The sequence below is a fragment of the Mustela erminea genome, chromosome 6, assembly GCF_009829155.1.
Source record: "Mustela erminea isolate mMusErm1 chromosome 6, mMusErm1.Pri, whole genome shotgun sequence".
In the NCBI taxonomy this organism is placed as follows: Eukaryota; Metazoa; Chordata; class Mammalia; order Carnivora; family Mustelidae; genus Mustela; species Mustela erminea.
This window is the reverse complement of record NC_045619.1, coordinates 25873967-25895615: the sequence shown is the minus strand read 5'-3', so window position 1 is coordinate 25895615 and position 21649 is coordinate 25873967. Positions and strand designations below refer to the sequence as shown.

The window sequence follows — 21649 nt, the reverse complement described above, 5'->3', positions numbered from 1 at the left end:
AATCTTGATGAGAAGGATATTCTAAGACTACACTGGGGCTTAAAAACAAATGAGGCTCAGTAACTAGCCTAGTGTCTACATAAAAACAAAAATTGGGCCTACGATCTACCTATCTTCCTTATGTTATTATTTTTTTTTAAAAGATTTTATTTATTTGTCAGGAATAGAGAGAGAGAGCACAAGCAGGGCAGGCGACAGGCAGAAGGAGAAGCCACCCAGATGTCCCTCTTCCTTACGTTCTTAAAATGGTCTCACATCACTAAAATGGTCTGGGACTAATAATCACATGATCTAAACAGATTCACAACTATAAACCCAGAAAGTATGGAATCCCATTTGGAAAGTTTCACTTAATTTATGTGTTAATCAAATAACTGTATAAACATAAGACAGATTTTTTTAAGAGATACAACGCAAAATGAACATTCAACATAAATAAAAAACAATCCATATGTGCTCTAAGATTAAAATTCAGTTAGGCTCAAAAATAAAAATTTAGTTTGATCTATATTAATAATTTGTTTCTATGCAAAAAGAATAGTAAAAAGCATGGGAAATCATATATTACCATCCAGTTCACTTTGAATCTTATTTCTTTCTCTTTCTAGCTCACTCTTAGCTCTTGCTGCCTCCAGTTTGATGTCTGTTATTTCTAGTTTGTTTGAATGTTTAAGTTCTTTTACCTGTTGATAATTAGAAATTGAAATTACTATAGGTCATTTTCTTGCCATTAACTGCTTACCCAAAAACATCAGTAGAAATGAGAAAATGTTTTGGAAAGCAGAGTACACAGTATAAGCACCTTCCAAGAGGGAAGGTGCTTCAGGGCTTTGAACAGTATCTGGTACCAAGAAAACAGAATTTCCTAACAGAATCGAGTTATTTCTTTACAAATATCAGGCTGGGGTCACCTGGCTTAATCTTGCCTTAGAAGGCTTACCTAAAAGTACCTAAAATCCAATTGTCAATGACCGGCTCATCTTCAAAGAAAAAAACCAAAAACCTCCTTTAAAAAAAGTGCTGGTGCCAAGAAGGCATTCTAGGTAGAAGGAACAGCACATAAAATGTTATAAAGGTATAATGTCACAACAGTATGCTTGCAAGAAAGCAACGAGCTATGCGTTCGCGCAGAGAAGGCATGCAATCAATCTGTGGAGTGGCGGGGAATAAACGTTATCTGCTGCACAAAAGGGCCGCGTAGCCTGTTAGCTACTGAAGGTGACACAGTCAACTTTGTTTCAGAAAATTAACTCTAATTGCAAATTAAGATTGAGAAAATGAAAGTAAAGATGCCAATTAAAAGGCAAAGGATTGACAAAGTGGGCAAGAAGGAAGAATCAACTGAATTTGGTGTGCATGTATGTGTGTGTGTGTGTGTGTGGATGTGGTGGCAGTGGGAAGAATGAGTACAAAACATATAAATCTAATTTAAACTTTTACTGCCCAAATCTAATTCTCTGAAAAGCCCTGAGTGAAGAGAAATAATTGTCAGTATCTTCCATATGATTAACTAATCACATACCATTTTTAGTTTTCTCTGATACACCCCTTCTGAAAGCGGAATGATTTTAGTTCATGAGTAGTATTCATTCATTGGATAAATATTTACTGAGTACCTATTATGTGCCCCAGCACAGTTTTAGGAGCTGGGGTTACAGAAGCAAAGAAAAAAGCTTCATCCCTCCAACTATCTGCACTGCCCTCTACTATTTTATATCCTTTCCCTTTCATAAGGTGCTTCTAAAGTTAGTCCTTGAGTTAATCCTATAACGAGGATTTAACCAATACAGATATAAAAATTTGATAAATCTGTACTCTGACTAATGCATAAAACTGTGAAATTAGAGGAGAAAACCACACATATATACATGTCAAATATGTAAGATGGTGGGAACAGGAGGGGTAGAGGATCATATACTTCAGTGCAACAGAAATCTATAAAAACTGAAGATGGGCGTTAGAAACAAATGAGAAAAAGCTTCTAGAGCCAAAGAGGGTAAGGATGAGAAATAGAAGTGTTTTACCAAAGGAGATTCCATCTATGAAAGGTCTTAAGAACACTAAGGAATGGTTTGGTCAACATTCTCACTTAAAGAAAAATAGAAAAGCAAGTACTGTGCTGCCTTTGTACTGCTAACCACATTTAAGATGCATGTTTTGCTTCCAAATAAACTTACAGATTTTTTAATGACACTACATAAAATGAATACATTGTGCTGACACCAGGTTTGCAATTTTAAACATTACTGAAAATAAGTCTCACAGAACAATGTTCAACTACATGAAAGCAGCTAAGAAATTTTATTTATTTTAACAACTTAAACTTTCTGTGGATTGGGCTCTACTACATTTTAATTTCATGGACAGACAGAATTGAAACTATAAATGTCTTAAAATTTTGAAGAAATATAACTATAATGAAAATCCAATTTCTATAACAAATGAAATTATAACCTGCTTTTATATACTAGCTGTAAAAGGTTAAGAATAACATAGCAGTTAATTAATAAGCCACACTGTAGCCTCTCTAAATATGAGGTGGAAAACTTTAGCCATCTTATTTTGCAAAAATTTCATTCATTTCAAAAAGAACTACGAAATATATAAAAACCTATTTCTTCTGAGAAAATATTGTTCTACTAAATTGAAATTATTGAAACTGAAAGAACAGTAGACAGGAAGTCAAACAAGTGAAGTCTGACTTCAGGCCTACTTTTATTATTAAACTAGTGGTATACACTCAAAGTATTTGTCCTTGCTGCATTTGAGTTTACTTATCTATGGATCTATAGGAGTTTCAGTTTTCCTTTAGTGCCACATTTCTATAATCCTGAAATAATGAATGCACTTATAGTAATTTTTAACTTCTTAAAAATATATTAAAAGGATTAAAAATGAAAAACTTACATGAATTGTATTACTGAGCTATGACAAATAGTAGCACTTCCTATAAGTAATCTGAATCAAATCCCAACTAGTCACAATAAACTTTTCTTTCTGACCCTAGATCCCTGGTTCTTTACCTTTTTTGTGATCAGGCCTCAAAATTCCTAGGAAAACTAGAGATCATTTCCTAAACAAAATGTATAAGGTTACAATGTTACATATAATTTCAAGAGACACAGAGTCTTCTGAAGCTCCCCTGGGGCCAAGATATCCTGTCTCTCTTGTTTTTTCTCACAATACATTTTCCATTTGAGCCTTCATGTTGCCAATTTGCTTTATGCTTTTGATGTAACAGAAGCTCAGTATCCAGAAAGTACTACCAGTACTACTAACTTTAAGAACCATAAAAAATGGCAGTATTAGGCATTTTACAAGGGTTCAGAATTTGTTAAAATTACACATACACATATACACAGATATGCAAGAAAACATATGTAAGCAAGAAAGATATAGTTGGAAAACTGTATTATTCAAGAAGCTCTTGACACAAATTCCAAAGAAATAGTACTTAAACTCTCATCTTTTTCAAAGGTCTGAGATGGTATGACCTCATTAATGTAGCTAATAAGGATAACTATGTGGGATGATTTCCTTAAACTGCATATTTTATTGGAGTTTTAAAGATCAAACACTTCCTGAGGTAACCAGAATTTATCTCATTGAATGTAAAATACCTTCAAGGTTGCCATTTTCAGGCCACCATTAGCAATACTTTTTAATACAAGACACTGAATCACACTGACATAATTCTGTTCAAAAATCTGACAAACATTTACAAAATTTGAATAACTTAGACAAATACATCCCAGGTGCTCCTTTGCATTGCAAACAACCATTTGCTAGAGTTGCAAAATATTGATGAAAATCTCAAGTTGCAAAGAAAACTGTGACAATCATGTTTGAAATATCATTTTAAAATTTATCCTTCCAATGAAATCTTTTTACATGCATGATTCCAAATGAAAACTTGGTTTGTCTAAAACTGAAGGGTGGTTTTTAATATGCCATTTATATGCAAAAAACACAAGTGTGCCCTTAAAATTAGGAAACTCTTAGCAATATCAGAATTGGAAAAAAGGCATGGCAGAACTTCCTGAATTTACTTCTTTGTATACTCCATTTCTTTGTATACTCTACCACTGTAGGAACTCTATCTCAATATGTATACATTTGGATATATAAAAAAATCTACTTAGGTTAATCAGGAAGCAATTAAATTATTAATTTATTTTACAATCTTAGTAGGCTGGATGAGTTCCTAGGGATGAGCCAGAATGATGTTTCATTTCATCTATGAGGAAACTTGCTTACAGTTCTACAGATTTATATAATGAGGAATGGAATTTGTCATAGGCTTAAAGTTCCATGTTCTTCATGAATATCTTTTTCTCCTTTAAGGATATTACTAGTGTAAAACTGTTGCTATTATTTTCATCATAGGCTACTATCTACTGCATTCAATACCATCTTTATTTTTTTTTTTAAAGATTTTATTTATTTATTTGACAGAGAGAGATCACAGTAGACAGAGAGGCAGGCAGAGAGAGAGGGAAGCAGGCTCCCTGCTGAGCAGAGAGCCTGATGTGGGACTCGATCCCAGGACCCTGAGATCATGACCTGAGCCGAAGGCAGCGGCTTAATCCACTGAGCCATCCAGGCACCCCCAATACCATCTTTAATCTTAGAAAAATCCTGGAAGAAAAAGGCATTGTTCCCACTTAAAAGTTAAGCGAATTAGAAGTCACACAGGTAATGAGTGAGATAAATGAGTCAGGATCAAAAGACAGATTTATCTGATTCAAAGTCCAGGAACTTTTCTATTGTACTTCACTACCCCCTCCAAAATGACAGTTTTTAATTTCTAAATACATTTTAGTCTCAATATAAAAGCTAGCCTAGAAAACACCTGAATTAAACTATTTCAACAATTAAAAATCTTCTTGCCTAATTTTCACATATTCTTTCTAGCGTCAGCTATGTCTAATGAATTAAATACACTGGTTACAAAACCACTTCGTAAACTGTAAAGTAAAAAACTCAAACAAGAACTGTAAATGTCACTAGAGACAGAATCTGCAAACATAAGAGTATGTGTTTGCCATGGAAAAAACTGGGTTGACTATCTCCCAAGGGTGGCATCTAATACATGCAGTATCATGGCTTATGGCCTTTTGGACACAGAAATCACCACTCTCAAGGCTGGACTCACATTAATAAAGTTTATAAAGACTGGTTTACAAAATCAGAGCTGTGAGAAAAAACTATAATGGAAAACAGAACACTCTAAGTCTGAAGGACCAGTGTGCATTCTCTCCCTGTAGACAAAATTACATGGGAAATTAAGTAACAGAAAGTTGTTTGTTCTGATTAGAACAAATGGAATGAAATGAATTGATAGTTTCATGCCCACCATTTAAAACAGATTGATGAATTCCTTCCCACAATAAGAATTATCTCTTCAATGGGACAGAATTCATAGATTCTACTAAAACTCTCACTTCTGTTATGAACACTGCCTAAGTTCTCTCAAGTAATTCCTTGGCCAAGTCATTTATGATGACTACATTACTCCTTTAGATAAGTTCACTTCTACTAGGCTATAGTAAGTTCCTTCTGGTCTGGGACCTCTTTTGTTTTTCAAGGTAATTTTACATAACTCTGCTCTGATGAAAAATAATTGATTTCACTGATTCAGAAACCACACTTATTTCTAAGATCTTGAAGATGCCCCCAAGTACTAACATTAATTATAGCCATTAATAATATTTGGGTAATTATCTACTAGACCTTATACAAAGTGCTTTGTGCATAATATTGCATTTAATTTTGCCATAATCTATAAGGTATATATTAGTCTTGCATTATAAAGAAAAACACAAATTTTCAGGGAGAAAGTAAATTGCTCAAGGTCATACAGCTAGTAAGAAAAAGAAATGGAATTTGAATCTAGTCTGTCTTAACTCCAGAGAAGATATGATATTGTTATTCACTACAGTCTTCTAAAGAATACTTTCATCATTGCTCTCCTATTTCTGGTTATCAGATTCTTTATACATAAAGCATGTGAGGGGAAAAACTGTAAGTTCTTGAGAAAACCTAGTATATAAAAGACATGCAAACCATTATATATATTCTTTCAAAAATAACGTAAGAGCAACTGGGTGGCTGGGTTGGTTAAGTGGATGGCTCTTGACTTCAGCTCAGATCATGATCTTTGGGTCCTGGGCTCAAGCCCCATGTCAGGCTCAATGCTCAGTGGGGAGTCTACTTGAGATTCTCTCTCTTCCTCTGCCCCTTGCCCTCTCTTTCTGACACACTCTGTGTCTTTCTGACACACTCTAATAAATAAATCTTTTTTTAAAAAATAACTAAAAATAACATAAATGCAGACCATGCTGCTATTATTAATTTACTCATTTAACAAGTATTTATAGAGTGCCTGTTCCAGGAGATGGAGATACAAGGAGTAATAAAAGCAATGTCCCTGTTCTTAAAGCTTATATTTGATTAAAGGAAAATGGGGTGGGAGAGAAAAGGAGAGACAAAAAATAAACAAATATAAATATACCAAATGCTGTTAAGAGCTATGAAGAAAAATAAAGCAGGTAAAAAGGACAGACAGTGAGGCAGAAGAGGGAAGACGGTATTTCACAAAGTGAAGACAAGGAAGGCCTCTCTGAGAATGCGATGTCTGAAAGAGGCAAGAAGGCAAACTACATGGATCTGAAGGAAGACCATGTCAGCAGGCAAGTGCGAAGGTCCTAGGACAGAAGTAAGAGTGAGAAGAAAGCCAGTAAGGCTGGAGCAAAGTGGACAGGAGGGAAAATGGACTGTGATGGCTCTAGAAAGACTGCAGAGGCAGATCATGCAGAGCTCTGAATAGGTAGAGAGTCAGGAGGTTACTGTACAAATTGAACCTAGAGAAATCATGGCTTGCAGAAGAGTAGTCACAGTAAAAGTAGTAAAAATTAGTCAGATTTTACATGTATTTGGAAGGCAGAATGATAGGATAAAAAAAGATTTCAATATAGAGAAGTAAACAATTTCAATATAAAATTTGTCCTTATGCAGAATCAAGCATTCCAAAAAATGAAGTAGAAACATTAAAATGACTTACTTTACTGGTCAACGTATTTATTTCCCGCTCAGCTTTATGCAATTTACTGATTAGAACAGTATTTTGTTCAGTGCTTGATTGTAGTTCTTTTTCCAAACGTTCAGCCTGTAGTTTAGCTGACTGTTTTTCAGCCTTTTATTAAAAAATATTTTTAAATTTATTCATAATTTTTATAATTATATAAAAAGAAACACTATTTTTAAAATAAATTTGTGTGTGTGTGTGTGTGTGTGTCTGTGTTTCAAAATTCATTGTTTATGTACCTCACCCAGTGCTCCATGCAATACATGCCCTCCTTAATACCCAACCCTCCATCCCCCTTCCCTCCAAAACCCCCAGTTCGTTTCTCAGGGTCCACAGTCTCTCATGGACTCCTCCAATTTCCCCCAACTCACTTCTCTTCTCCATCTCCCCATGTCCTCCATGTTATTCCTTATGCTCCACAAGTAAGTGAAACCTTATGATAATTGACTCTCTCTGCTTGACTTAATATATGTATAATCATACTACCCCAAATTATTCAAAACCTCAATAATATTAACATGCACCAAAGCAACAAGAGTTTTCTCAAAGTAATTGGTAGAATTCAAATGAAAGATATTTGATCCAGGAAATATACAACAACAGTCTCTGGAGAAATGACGTATCGATAGCCACCAACAAAATAAAACATATACTTCTCTCATGAAAGAGAGTACCTAATGTACTCACTTGATACCTATTTACTCTTATTGTTGACACAATTCAAACAAACATTTTGGGGGGGTTTCAATGCATAACAGAAATATAAAAGCATAATAGAAAGTAGAAGAAAGGGTTCATTTGTAGTAGTAAGAACTAAAAATCTGAAAATCAAAGTAGATTAACAAATAAAAACACGAGATTTAAAAATTCACAATCCTCAACTAATCTGGAGACTCTGGAAGTACGAACAAAGAGCTCCACAGCTCTTGAACCCATCATATCATAAAGATTCTTAAATCTGTAAATTGTCAAGAAAATTTCTGGTTGATAACACTCATAGTATTCTTTCACTAGAAAGTGAAAACTAAATGCTTTTTAAAAATAAATTTCTACTCAAAATAGTTAAAATTAAAACGTTTGAAATTTAAGAATAAGCTTCACAGTTTTATAAGATCTCATTTCCTACATATCTTAAATATGACAAGAGTATATTCAACAAATAATTCAGGATAAAACTGTTTTCCTCACATATAAAATGATACTCTTTGGGCACAATGACAGCCAGAAAAATCTAAGAAAGAAATGCTTCTTTTCATTTCATCTGACAAATGATAAAATTATCTACAGGCTCTTTTGAAAATGTCACAAATGAACCTCCCATCTTTTGTAATCATTCAACTTGTCCTGAAAATCATCATTCTAAATGACCTGAATGAAAGCTCTGCATTGGGATCATATGCTATATTCAATTGCAATCATCCCACTTATTCTGTCACTATAAATACATTAAGGATGGAAGGGTAGCAACATAAGAGTACCATTCTGAATTGCCTCATGTCTAAGGTCCAATGATAGAACTTTAGTTCAGGAAACCAGTAAATACTGTCAGAGGCTTCATCCAAAAAATAAAAAGGTGACTTCTACTCTTCAAAACATATCAATGTGCTCCCTGTACCCACTTTGTTGGCAGCAAATAAATAAATAAATATTTTGCTAGGTGCCCACTAATTTCTCTACAACTCTAATCATTTCACAACTATTCTAACACACACACGTGCTCTCTCGCTCTCTTTCTGGATTGCTCAAAATAAATCAAAACAATTCAACTGGTATTATCCATTACATCTTAGACACTAAGAACTATGAAAAGTAAGCACACCTAAACAAGATGGTTAAGGGATGCAGAATATGCCACAGTGGCATAAAAATTATTTTGAACTGAAGGCATTTAATAATCAATAGACACAGGAAAAGGTTCTTCCCTGAACTCGTCTTAGCTGCCGAAAAGCAGAGCCTCCAAAAAGAATTATAAATCCCCTCCCCTGGGGTTTCATAGCCAGTGAAGACTGACTCCTATCAAGGGAGAAATCAGTACAAGGATAAGAAATCACCTACACATTGTCACAAAACTGTCATATCTCCCACCTATTTTCCTAAAGGCTCGTTTGTCTTTCCTAAAAGTCATTTGTGTTCCTATAAGTGCCCTTTCTCCCCCTCCCTTTCCCTAGTAAGCTGGTATGTAAGCCCCAAATTCTAACTACCCCATGGAGCGACATTATTCTGTGAACTCCTGTACACATATTTGAATAAATATTTTTTCTCTTGTTAATCTGTCTTTTGTCAGTTTAATTCACAACCTCCAACCTGTGAACGTAGGCAGATGAAGAAAAAGCTTTTCCTCTCCAACAATGGAAACCAAGAATTTTCAGAGAATGCCTCTAGGTGTATCAGCCTACCTCTGCCAGCTCTCATCTTTCTCTAATGAACTCAAAGAACTATTTCACTGAAGACTTATATACATTAGCCCCAAGTTGAATTGTATTGCTCTGGCAAGAAGCTGTCTTAAGATATAAAAGTATGGTATTTTTATTTATACAGGACTTAGGATTTTAATATCTTGAATTCCACGTAAGGAAATAACTATTTAGGAAGAAACTGTTTTTCTGGTTTGAGAGGACTTTCCTCCTCAGAAATTCAAATTTTAAAAATTTGGCATATTCTACTTTCCAGTATTTCAAGAGTTAATTCATTTCAACTAGATGTCTTGACTCCCAAAGAATAAATAATCCCTTTGTAAATGTGGTAGCATAGCTATTGCTTATGAATCAATAGCTTTCTTCTTTACAAAAAGAATATATACTCTTGGGACTCTACAAATGCGTCAGCATTAGACTGGTAAGCATACATTTATGCTCTAAAAATCAAAGGCTTGTCAATTGCACTTTTAAAAAAGCATGCCATACTCTACCGGGAAGCAATTAAAATCTTACCTCCAGGGATCTGACTGTAGCCTGCATCTCAGCCAACTGCCGCACCTGAATTCTTTGGACATTTTCTACCTGAGCACCAGAATTCTCTTTTTCAGCCCTTAATTCTGCTACTTCAGCCTCTAAACCTTTTACTTTCTGACACAAACGAAATTTCTCTTGAAGAAGATGCTCCGCTCGTTTGCGGTCTCCTGAGGGCTCAACCATAAGCAGTTGATTATGTAGTTCTTCTTTATCTTTCCTCAGGCTTGCAATCTAATAATAATTTGAAAGAAAGCACAGAACCTTAAATTATTGAATTTTCAGTCATGAATAAGCTTTACAAGTCAATAAATTAAAATTTAAAATTATACAATATAAAAAAGAAAGCTCAGGTGGTGAAATCAAGTACAAAGGGAAAAAACCTAAAATATCACGTTCTTCATTCTGCACTCAGCATGACTCAAATGTGAGGGCAAGGACCTTGGCCTATTTTTCTTCTATCTCCCCATGGTGTCTAGAACAGGGTTTCATCAATTGCTGACTAAAATTCAAAATTATAAATAATACTATAAAAACAATTAAAAATGTGTCAAGTATTTTATAATTCATCAGAACATTAAGGGGTTTATGCAAGATCAGTATGCTGATTGTAGGGCGCCTGGGTGGCTCAGTCATTAAGCTCCTGCCATCGGCTTAGGTCATGATCCCAGGGTCCTGGGATCAAGCCCCATTCGGGCTCCCTGCTCCACGAGAAGCCCGTTTTTCCCTGTCCCACTCCCCCTGCCTATGTTCCCTCTCTTGCTGTCTCTGTCAAATAAACAAATTAAAAAATCTTTGAAAAAAATATGCTGACTGCTAAGCTTTTCCACAAGTGACAATAATTCTTGGGCTATATCTATACTAATAAAATTGTCTATTCCAAGTCACTTAATTCACAAAAAAGCTGCTTGTCTGTGTAAATAACTACAAATGTGACTGATGAGAGTTTTTAAATGATAGCTGGGAGTTTATTAAAATCCTAGTTGCACTAATGGCCTCATTCTTACTTCTTACATTCAAGAAAGAAGTAAAAATCATTACCAGGGTATGTGGAAATCACAGGGGAACCTGATGAGCAAAAACACTAAGGATTTTCTCATTTGTGCCAACCACCACTGCCAGATCCCAGAAGCCTCCGAATCCACTAGTTTCAAATTGCTTCCTAACCTCAGGGACACTCTAGAGAACCCTCGCCTCCAGGAATGAGAGGCTAAGTTATCACGGTAAAAACTCATTCTTTCCTGATCCCCCCCACCCACCACCACCACATCTCAGCTAATCAGAGCAGCTCCTCTTGTTAAGTCTCTTTCTACATATGGGGTCTCTTCATATGATTCAACTAAAGGATTCAGCTGATTGAAGAAAAAAATAAGAAAAACAAACGAAAAAGCCACTGCTCTTAACAACTAGCCAGGATGATCTTAGAAGGATCACTCAAAGCCAAAAGGACCCCATGCTCTGCAACCTAGGCAAAAGTGACCCAAGAGATGATTGACGGCTCACGTTGCTATAAATGAATCTAAGAAGGGTGAGACCTCCACCCCAGCACAGAATCTGTTTTCCTCATCTATAAAATGAGAGTTTAGACTGGAAGCCCTCAAAAATCACTTTCAGTTTTAAAATCCAGTGATTCCAATTTGGTTTCAGACATGTTGAAATAAAGATGTCAATGGGAAATGCAGGTAGAGATATCTACCAGGCAAATATTATTTTTTTTCCAGAAAATAAAGTTCATTGTAGAAGGCAGCTATAAAAGTCAGTATCAAGCCCGGCTAATTAGTATCTCTCTGCTATTTTTCCTGCCATTCTTTACATGACAACATTAGCCTCAGGTTTGGTCCCTGACTACATTTTCCCCCACTCCACATTCTCTTTTCTTCAGCTAGTGGTGTAACTTTGTGCAAGTTACTTTTTCACTGTGGCACCAATTAAAATGAAGGTCTTGGGCTGGATATCTTTAAAATACAACTTAGCTTTTTGCATGAGGTATCTCAAACACAGTCTTAATGTGCTATATGAGAGGTGTGGTGGCTCATCTACGTCAGGAGTCCATGTGTAACTCAAGTTCAGACAACAGTGCCCTTTACTGAGTATGATGGACCAAGGGCTGAGCTAAGTACACTAGACATATAATTTCATTTACTAACAATCATTTCTCTTGTCCTCTTCATTTTACATATGGGGTCAGACAGCTAATGTTCTGGATTAGCATGTTTCCTACATTATTGCTCTCTCCAGTAGTTTTGAGAGCAACCTGTGGGACAGCCGAAGTGGTAGCTGAAACTATGGTCAGAGCTGGCTAACAGCATAGTGAAGGTTAGGTCCCACATTCATAACTCCCAACTAGAGCTCACTATCAAAGCATTCCTACAAAATCTGGTGATTGCTGCCTTCTGATTTCTCGATTTGTTTGCTCATTCATGTAACAAATATTGACTGAGTACTTACTATGTACCCAGCACTGTTCTAGGTAGTAAGGATACACTACAGAACCAAGCAGACAAACAAACAATCACAAAATCTGTGCATTCCAAGAACTTCTATTTAACCACTACTATGACATTGCTCTCGTCCGGGTCATCAGGACACAGATCTTAGACACATCCTCAGCCCTTCCTCTTCCTCTACTCTCAATCAGATTCACAAGCAATCTTCCTTGATACCCGTAATTTGTTGTACTCTCAATCCTTGCTCTAAATTTCCCAAAGGCTTTGTCTGAATTTCTATTTTATGACATTTTTCCAAATGTGCCTATATTACAGTTTACCTCTACATTTACTTTATTCTCTTCTAGAATATAAGCTTACTTGACAGGAAATATGTTGTATTGAAATACATATGAAATATGGTGTATTTTACTTTTAAAAGATCATTGAAGTAAAGGGAACAACAGAAACAAGAAACAAATCCACAACGAGGAATTGTTATCTTCTTTCCAAAGGATGGTAGTACCATTCTAACGCCCCAGGCACACAAAAGGAGAAAGTGGTATATGCAGTTGCTCCATCCATCTCTGCTTTTATTACCTTTAGGACACAGCATAGAGAAACAGTGAAGAGTACAGGCTCTGGAATCAAACAGCCTAAGTTTTTGTTGTTGTTGTTTTTAATACTTTAAAGATATTTCTCTACTGTCTTTCGGTTTATATTATTTCCAAAAGGAAGTCTGTTTTCAGACTTTGTTCTTCTGCAGAAAATACTTTTTTTTTTTTTTTTTTTTTTACCTTTAAGATTTATTTGAGAGATTGAGAGAGAGAGCATGTGCACAAGCAGGAGGGGCAGAGGAAGAAGGACAGAGAACCTCAAGCAGACTCCAGCTATGGCTGGAGGCCACCACGGGCTCTAACTCATGACCTTGAGATCACATCATGAGCCAAAACCAAGAGTTGGACACTTAACCAACTCCGTTACCCAGGCACCCGTATTTTTTTTTTTAAATTAACCATATTTTTCGGTGATGGTAGATTCATATTCAATTGTACATCCCTCCTCTTCTATTTTCTGAAAGATACTGCACAGAACTGGTTTTCATTCCTCTTTAAACACTTCATAGAATTCTCCAGTGACACCATTCTTTTGCTGAGTTTTTCAATATGAAGTCAGTTTTCTTAATAGTTACATAGTATTCACATGATTTACTTCATATGGGGTGAGTTACGGTAGTATTTGCCTTTTGATCCATTTCATCTATGTTTGACAAATTTATTTGGATAGAGCTGTTCACCGGATTAGCTTTTTACCTTTTTGATGTCTGCAAGATCTGTGGTGATATTGTTTTATTCCCGATATAGGCAATCTGTCTCTTCCCACTTTTTTGGCAATCCTGCTAGAGGTTTGTCAATTTTATTAATCCTTTCAAAGAATAGCTCTTTGCTTCACTGATTTTCTCTACTGCTTTTTCAATTTCACTGTTTCTGCTCTCATCTTTCTTATTTCCTTCCCTCTTCTTAGTGTTTATTTTGATCCTATTTTTCTAGGTTCTTTAGGTAGAAGCTTAGATTACGGATTTGATCTATTTTTCTCTTTTCTAATGAATACATTTAGTGCTATTTCTGTGGTTAGAGAACTCACTCTGCATAATCTCAATTTTTTAAATCTGTAGAGTTTGTTTCTGGCCTAGGATACAGCCTGTTTGGGTATATATTCAGTAGCCACTTGAAAAAAATGAGTTCAGGTGCTCTTGTTGGGTAGAGTGTTCTATAAATGTCAGTTAGATTCTTCTGGTTAATGGTGTTTTTGAGTTCTAGATTCTTCCTGTTTTTCTAATTTTTCTATCAATTGTTGAAACATGGGTGCCAAATCTCCAACAATAATTAAATATTGCTCCTTGTGGTTGTATCAGTTTTTGCTTCACATATTTTACAGTTCTGTTTGGTTCAAACACATTTAGTATTCCTGTCCTCATGATGGACTGACATTTTTTATCATTATGTTATCTTCTACCTCTGGTATTTTTCTTTGCTCTGAAGTCTACTTTATCCACTATTAATATAGCCATTTCTACTTCTTTTAACTAATATTTGAATATTTACAAGACATACCTCTTTCTACCCTTTTACTTACTAACTATACATATTATATTTGAAGATTTCCATAAACAGCATACAGTTGGGTCTTTTGTTTTTAAAATCAACTCTACAGGGACACCTCGGTGGCTCAGTTGGTTAAGCCACTGCCTTCGGCTCAGGTCATGATCCCTGGGTACTGGGATCGAGTCCCGCATCAGGGTCCTTGCTTGGCAGAGAGCCTGCTTCTCTCTCTGCCTCTGCATGCCACTCTGCCAGCTTGTGCTCTCTCTCTGACAAATAAATGAATAAATAAAATCTTTTAAAAAAACATAAATAAAATCAACGTTGCAGGGATATCTGGGTGTCTCAGTGAATTAAACGTTCAACTCCTGATTTTGGCTCAGGTCATGATCTCATGGCCATGGGATCAAGCCCTGTGTCAGGGACTCTCTTCCTCTCCCTCTACCTCTCCCCATTTGCGCTCTCTCTCTCTAAACAAAATCTTTAAAAAACAAATTAGTAAAATCAACTCTGCAAATCTCTTTGTTCTATTTGTACCATTTACCTTTATTATGACTATGAATATGTTATGGTTTTAAGTTTTTCATTTCTTTTCCTATTTCCTGTTCTAAGATTTTTTTTTCCTGCCTTCCTATGGTCTCCATAAACATTTTTTTTTTAGGATTCCATTTTGATTTACCCATAATGTCCTGAGTATATCTCTTTGTATAACTTTCTTAGTTACTGCTCTGGACGTTATACATACATACCTTGTCACAGTCTACTGGTTTCATTTTACTAGCTCAAGTGGTAGTTAAAAACTTTACCTCTTTTTACATCTTTTTGCCCTTGTTTATGATCGTCTTAATTACTTCCACTATATACATTTAAAACTACATCAGACAGCATTATGTTTGCTTTAACCATCAAACAAAATTTAGAAAAGTCATTCAGGAAAGGAGTATCTATCGTATACACCCAGAGTTCTGATTGTGTTCTTTTAGACTTCTTGATATTTTGAGGTTCATTCTTTTACTGTTTTCTTTCTGTATAGAGAATTTCCCACAGGCATTCTTTTGAAACTATTGGTAAGAGATTGTCTTAGTCTTCCTTATTCTAAGAATATCTCGATTTACTTTTCATTCCTGAAGGACATTTTTGCTGGATAATTAGGAGTTGATACTTCTTTCCTTTTAGCATTTAATAATGTCACGGCACTTTGTTCTGGCCTCTATGGTTTCTGATGAGAAATGTCTTGGAATTGTTTTCCCCCATAAGCATCATACTTCTCACTGCTTTCAAGATCTTTTTCCCTATAGTTTTTATAAATTTGAGTATGATGTTTCTCAGGTAGATTACTTTCATTTTATCCTATTTTGCTATTCACTTAGCTTCTTGAATCTATGTTTGGGTCTATCATATATGGGGAGTTTTCAGCCTTTATTTCATTAAGTACTTTTTCAAGACTGTCCTCTCTTTTCCTTTCAAAAACAAAAATCTTTGATCTTTCAAGATGATCCACAGGTACCTTTGACTCTCTGTGCTCATTTCTTTTTTTAATGCATTTTCTGTAGCTTGTTAAGATTGGGTAATTTCTAATGTTCTGTCTTGAAGTTCACAGAGTCTTTCCTCTATCCCCTCTCTTCTGTTGTTAAGCCCAACAACTGAGGGTTTGTTTTTCGTTCTGTCTTGGGGAGGGGCGTTTCAATGATGAACATATTTTACAGTTCTAAAATTTTTATTTGGTTCTTTACACTATTTCTTTGCTAAAACTCTAATTTTTCCATTTGTTTCATGTTTGTAATTGTATATTAAAACATTTTTACCATGGCTGATTTGAAATCTTTGCCAGATAATTCTAATATTACTGTCATCTCAGTGTTAGCATCTATTGCCTTTTTTCATTTAGTTTGATATTTTACTTCAAATTTTTATTTAAATTCTAGTTAACCTGTATGGTAAAACCAGTTTCAGGTGTAGAATTTAGTGATTCATCACTTACATATAAGACTTGGTACTCATCACAATAAGTGCCCTCCTTAATGCCCATCACCCATTTAGCCCATGCCCCGTCCATCTCCTTCCACCACCTCTCAGTTTGTTCTCTACAGTTAAGTGTCTTTTAGGTTTGCTTCCCCATCTCTCTTTTCACCCCTTCCCCTATGTTCATCTGTTTTGCTTCTTAAATTCCACATAAGTGAAATCATATAATTGTCTTTCTCTGACTTATTTCACTTAGCCTAATACACTCTAGCTCCAACCACATATTGCAAATGGCAAGATACTATTTTTGATGGGTAATATTCCATTACACACACATACACACACACACACCATACATCTTCTTTATCCATTCATTGGTCAGTGGACATTTGGGCTCTCTCCATAGTTTGGCTATTATTGATAATCTTAACAACAGAGTGCATGTGGCCCTCCAAATCAGTATTTTTGTGTCCTTCAGGTAAATACCTAGTAGTACAATTGCTGAGTCACAGGGTAGTTCTACTGTTAACTTTTTGAGGAACCTCCATACTGTTTTCCAAAGTGACTGTACCAGTCTGCATTCTCACCAATAGCGCAAGAGGGTTCCCCTTTCTCCACAACCTTGCCAACACCTGTTACTTCTTGTGTTAATTTCAGCCATTCTGATAGGTGTGAGGTGGTATCTCATTGTGGTTTTGATTTGTACCTCCCTAATGAGGAGTGATATTGAGCATCTTTTTATGTGTCTATTTGCCATCTGGATGCTTTCTTTGGAAAAATGTCTGTTCACTTCATAGCTGGACTATTTATCGTTTAGGTATTAAGTTTGTAAGTTCCCTACAGATTTTCGACACAACTCTTTATCAGATATGTCATTTGCAAATATCTTCTCCCATTTCATAGGTTGTCTTTTAGTTTTGAGATCTTTCAGGTTCTCAGTATGCCAACTGATTTTCTACTGAAATTTAAACTTTTGGGGTATTGTATTAGGAGACTCTGGATCTTATCTAAAGTTTATTTTAGTTGGCTTTTTAGGACATGGCTCTGCCAGGGAAAGGATGGTGTCATCACCTCATTACTACCAGGCAGAGGTAGTAGTACAGATTCCCCACCTTAGCTCTAGGACACCCAGGATGGGACAGGCTTCTCATGACACCATGCTGGGTAGAAATAGGAGTTCCACCATCCTACATTGTTGGTGGGAATGCAAGCTGGTGTAGCCACTCTGGAAAACAGCATGGAGGTTCCTCAAAAAATTGAAAAGAGAACTACCCTACAACCCAACAATTGCCCTACTGGACATTTATCCTAAAGATACAAATATAGTGATCTGAAGGGGCACCTGCTCCCCAAGGTTTATAGCAGCAATGTCCACAATAGCCAAACTATGGAAAAAGCCTAGAAGTCCATCAACAGATGAATGGATAAAGAAGATGTGGGGGGTGTGTCTGTGTGTGTGTATACACATATACACAATGAAATACTATGCAGCCATCAAAAAATGTGAAATCTTGCCATTTGCAATGACATGGATAGAACAAGAGGGTATTATGCTAAGTGAAATAAGTCAATCAGGAAAGACAATTATTCAATGATCCCACAGATATGAGAAATTTGAGAAATAAGACAGAGGATCATAGGGGAAGGGAGGGAAAAATGAAACAAGACAAAGCCAGAAAGGGATACTAACCATAAGGACCCTTAATCTTGGGGAAACAAGCTGAGGGTTGCTGGAGGGAAGGGGGATCGGAAGGATGAGGTGGCTGGGGGATGGACATTGAGGAGGGGATGTGCTATGGGGAGTGCTATGACTTGTGTAAGACTGATGAATCATGGACTTGTACCCCTGAAAAAGATAATACGTTATAAGTAGGAGTTCCCGCTTCCAAATGGGCAAATAAAGAACTCCCTAAATGGCAGGGGTAGTAGGAATGATTTGTCACTGCTTCATATATGACCTCCACTGACAACACAGAGTCAGCGTAGCTTCTATTAACACTCCAAGGCTGGATAACAGTGAAAATCCTCATTCTGCACTAGGCCTTCTCTAACATGACCCAAGCAGAGAGGGGAGAGAGTACTCCATTACTGCCAACCGAGGCAATGGAAATCTAGGCTTTGATGTCATCTCCAACACCATCATGGCAGGAAGGTGGAAGCCCTAGTTACTGCCAAGTGTGAATGAAAATCCTGGTTCCCTACTTTTCCTTCTCTGGTAATCATCTGGGCTGAAAATTAGGGCTCCACATTACAGCCTGGGGAAGACGAAAGTCTAGGTGCTCTCATGGCCTTTGCTGGTATAGGTTGGAATAAGGCTGGTTTTTATTGCAGTATTTGGCTGCTCTTTTCCTGGTGCTTTGCCTGGAGAGAACAGGACTCTCTTGTCCTATAATATCTACAGGGTTTTTTTTTTTTTTTCCTTACTAAGATGAAGAGGGGAAAGTACATCTACTCAATATTCCTGGGAGCAGAAGTCTTCTGGGTGCTTTTTAAGATTTACTCTTTATCACTAGTTTTAACTAATATGAATCTATGTGGCCTTGGTGTAGTTTTGTGTTTTCTGTGCATGTGTTAAAATGAGAGTTTTAGATCTGTGGATTTACAGTTTTCATGAAATCTGAAAAATTTAGCCATTATTTCTTCAAATATTTTTTCTGTTCTTTCCTTCTCATTTTAGAATTTGAAATATCTGACACTGACTGCTATGTGTTATAATTATTTTTTTCCTATCCTTTTTCTCTCTATATTACATCTTGGATAATTTCTACTGTAAAATCTTCAATTTAGCCATTATTTTCTCTTATGCAGCGTCTAAACCCATTTATAGTATATTGTGCACTTAGATTGTTGACCCTTGAACAAATCAGGGGGTGATGCATCAACCCCCCATGCAGTCAAAAATCCATGTATTATTTTTGCCCCCATCTTCGAAATTTAACTACTAATAATAGCCTACTGTTGACCAGAAACCTTACCAATAATACAGTCAACTGACATATTTTGTATATTATATGTATATATACTGTATTCTTACAATAAAGCAATCTAGAGGAAAAAATGTTAAGAAAATTATGGGAATATATTTACAGCATTGTACTCTATTTATCCAAAAGAAAGTCTGCTTTTAAGTGGGTCTGTGCAGTTCCAACCCATGCTGTTCAAGGGTTAGCTGTATTTTTTTATCACAAGAATCTTTTCTTAAAAATGTGTTCCATGTATCTTATTATGTTCAAGATTTCCCTTAACTTTTTGAGCTTATGGAGTATATTTATATGGTTTAATGACTCTGTCTACTTCTGTGAACTTTTTCTTCATTAAGAAATAAATCCTCCTGCTTCTCTGCATGCCCGGTCAACTTTCAAAAAATAGTCTTTATTCCATGCTCATGGATTGGAAGAACAAATATTAAAATGTTGATACTACCCATAGCCACCTGCAGATTTCACACAATCCCCATCCTAATATCAACAGCACTTTCACCAAACTAGAACAAATAATTCTAAAAATTTTATGGAACCATAAAAAACCCTAAATAGCCAAAGCAATTCTGAAAAAAAGAACAAAATGGAAGAGATCTCAATCCTAGATTTCAAGATGTACTACAAAGCTATAGTAATCAAAATAGGATGGTACTGGCACAAAAACACACACAGATCAAGAGAAGAGAAGAGATAGCCCAGAAATAAACCCACGATTATATGATCAATTAACCTTCAACAAAGGAGGAAAGAATATGCAATAAGAAAAAGACAGTCTCTTCAATGAATGGTGTTGGTAAAACTGGAAAGCTATATGCAAAAGAATGAAACTGGACCACTTTCTTATACCATACATAAAAATAAACTCAAACTATATTAAAGACCTAAATGTGAGACATGAAACCATAAAAATCCTATGAGAGCACAAGCAGTAATTTCCCTGACATCGGATATAGCAACATTTTTCTAGATATGTCTCCTAAGGCAAGGGAAACAAAAGCAAAAATAAACTATTGGGACTACATCAAAATAAAAGCTTCTGCACAGCTAAGGAAACAAAAAAACTAAAAGGCAACCTACATAATGGGAGAAAATATTTGCAAATGACATATCTGATAAAGGGCTAAGTATCCAAAATATACAATGCAGCTCCAAAACCCCACAAATAATTCAATTAAAAACGGGCAGAAGGCATGAACAGATATTTCTCCAAAGAAGACATACAGACGGCCAACAGACACATGAAAAGATGCTCAACATCACACATCATTAGGGAAATAAAAATCAAAACTACAATGAGATATCACCTCACACGTGTCAGAATGGCTAAAATAAAAAACGCAAGAACCAAGTGTTGGCAAGGATGTAGAAAAAAAGGAACCTTATTGCACTTTCAGTGGGAATGCAAACTGGTACAGCCACTGTGGAAAACAGTACGGAGGTTCCTCAAAAAGCTAAAAATAGAATTATCCTACAATCCAGTAAGAGCACTACTGGGTATTTACCCAAAGAAAATGAAAACACTAATTTGAAAAGATATATGCAACCCTATGTTTACTGCAGCATTATTTACAACAGCCAAATTATGGAAGCAATCCAAGTGTCCACTGATAGATGAATGGATAAAGATAATAGGCTATGTATAAATACAATGAAGTATTACCCAGCCATAAAAAAGAATGAAATTTTGCCATTTGCAGCAACATGGATGGATCTAATGCGTTTAATCTAAGTGAAATAAGTCAGAGAAAAACAAATACCATATAAGTTCACTCATATGTGGAACTTAAGAAACAAAACAAATGAACAAAGAAAAGAGAGAAAAAAAAATTCTTAACTATAGAGAACAAGCTGGTTATCAGAGGGGAGATGGGTGGGGAAATGGGTGAAAAAGGTAAAGTGGATTAAGAGACACTTCTGATGAGCACTAAGTAATGTACAGAACTGTTGAATCATTATACTGTATACACCTAAAACTAATAACAATGTACATTAATTATACTGGAATTTTTAAAAATCTTAATATTTTTAAAAAGTCTTCATATTTTAGATCAGTTTTAGGTTTACATCAAAACTGCACAGAAAGTACAGAATTCCCACATGTGCCCAGCCTCGCCCTCTATCAGCATCATACACCAGAGGGGTA

The 21649-nt window shown here is 35.8% G+C and overlaps 1 protein-coding gene across 5 annotated transcripts in view; it reads right to left on the bottom strand.

The window, feature by feature from the left end:
- CEP83 (centrosomal protein 83) overlaps nt 1-21649 on the bottom strand; it is a 140010-nt gene that overhangs the window by 41426 nt on the left and 76935 nt on the right. For all 5 annotated transcript variants that reach the window (XR_004286687.1, XM_032346766.1, XM_032346763.1 and 2 more), the window contains exons 6-8: nt 10018-10269; nt 7064-7195; nt 569-683 (exon numbers count right to left, since the gene is read on the bottom strand). Coding sequence is in view for 4 of the 5 variants with exons in the window: in XM_032346766.1 (XP_032202657.1) it covers nt 569-683; nt 7064-7195; nt 10018-10269 (499 nt within the window). In the remaining variant the exon portion in view is untranslated. The remainder of the gene's footprint in view (nt 1-568; nt 684-7063; nt 7196-10017; nt 10270-21649) is intronic.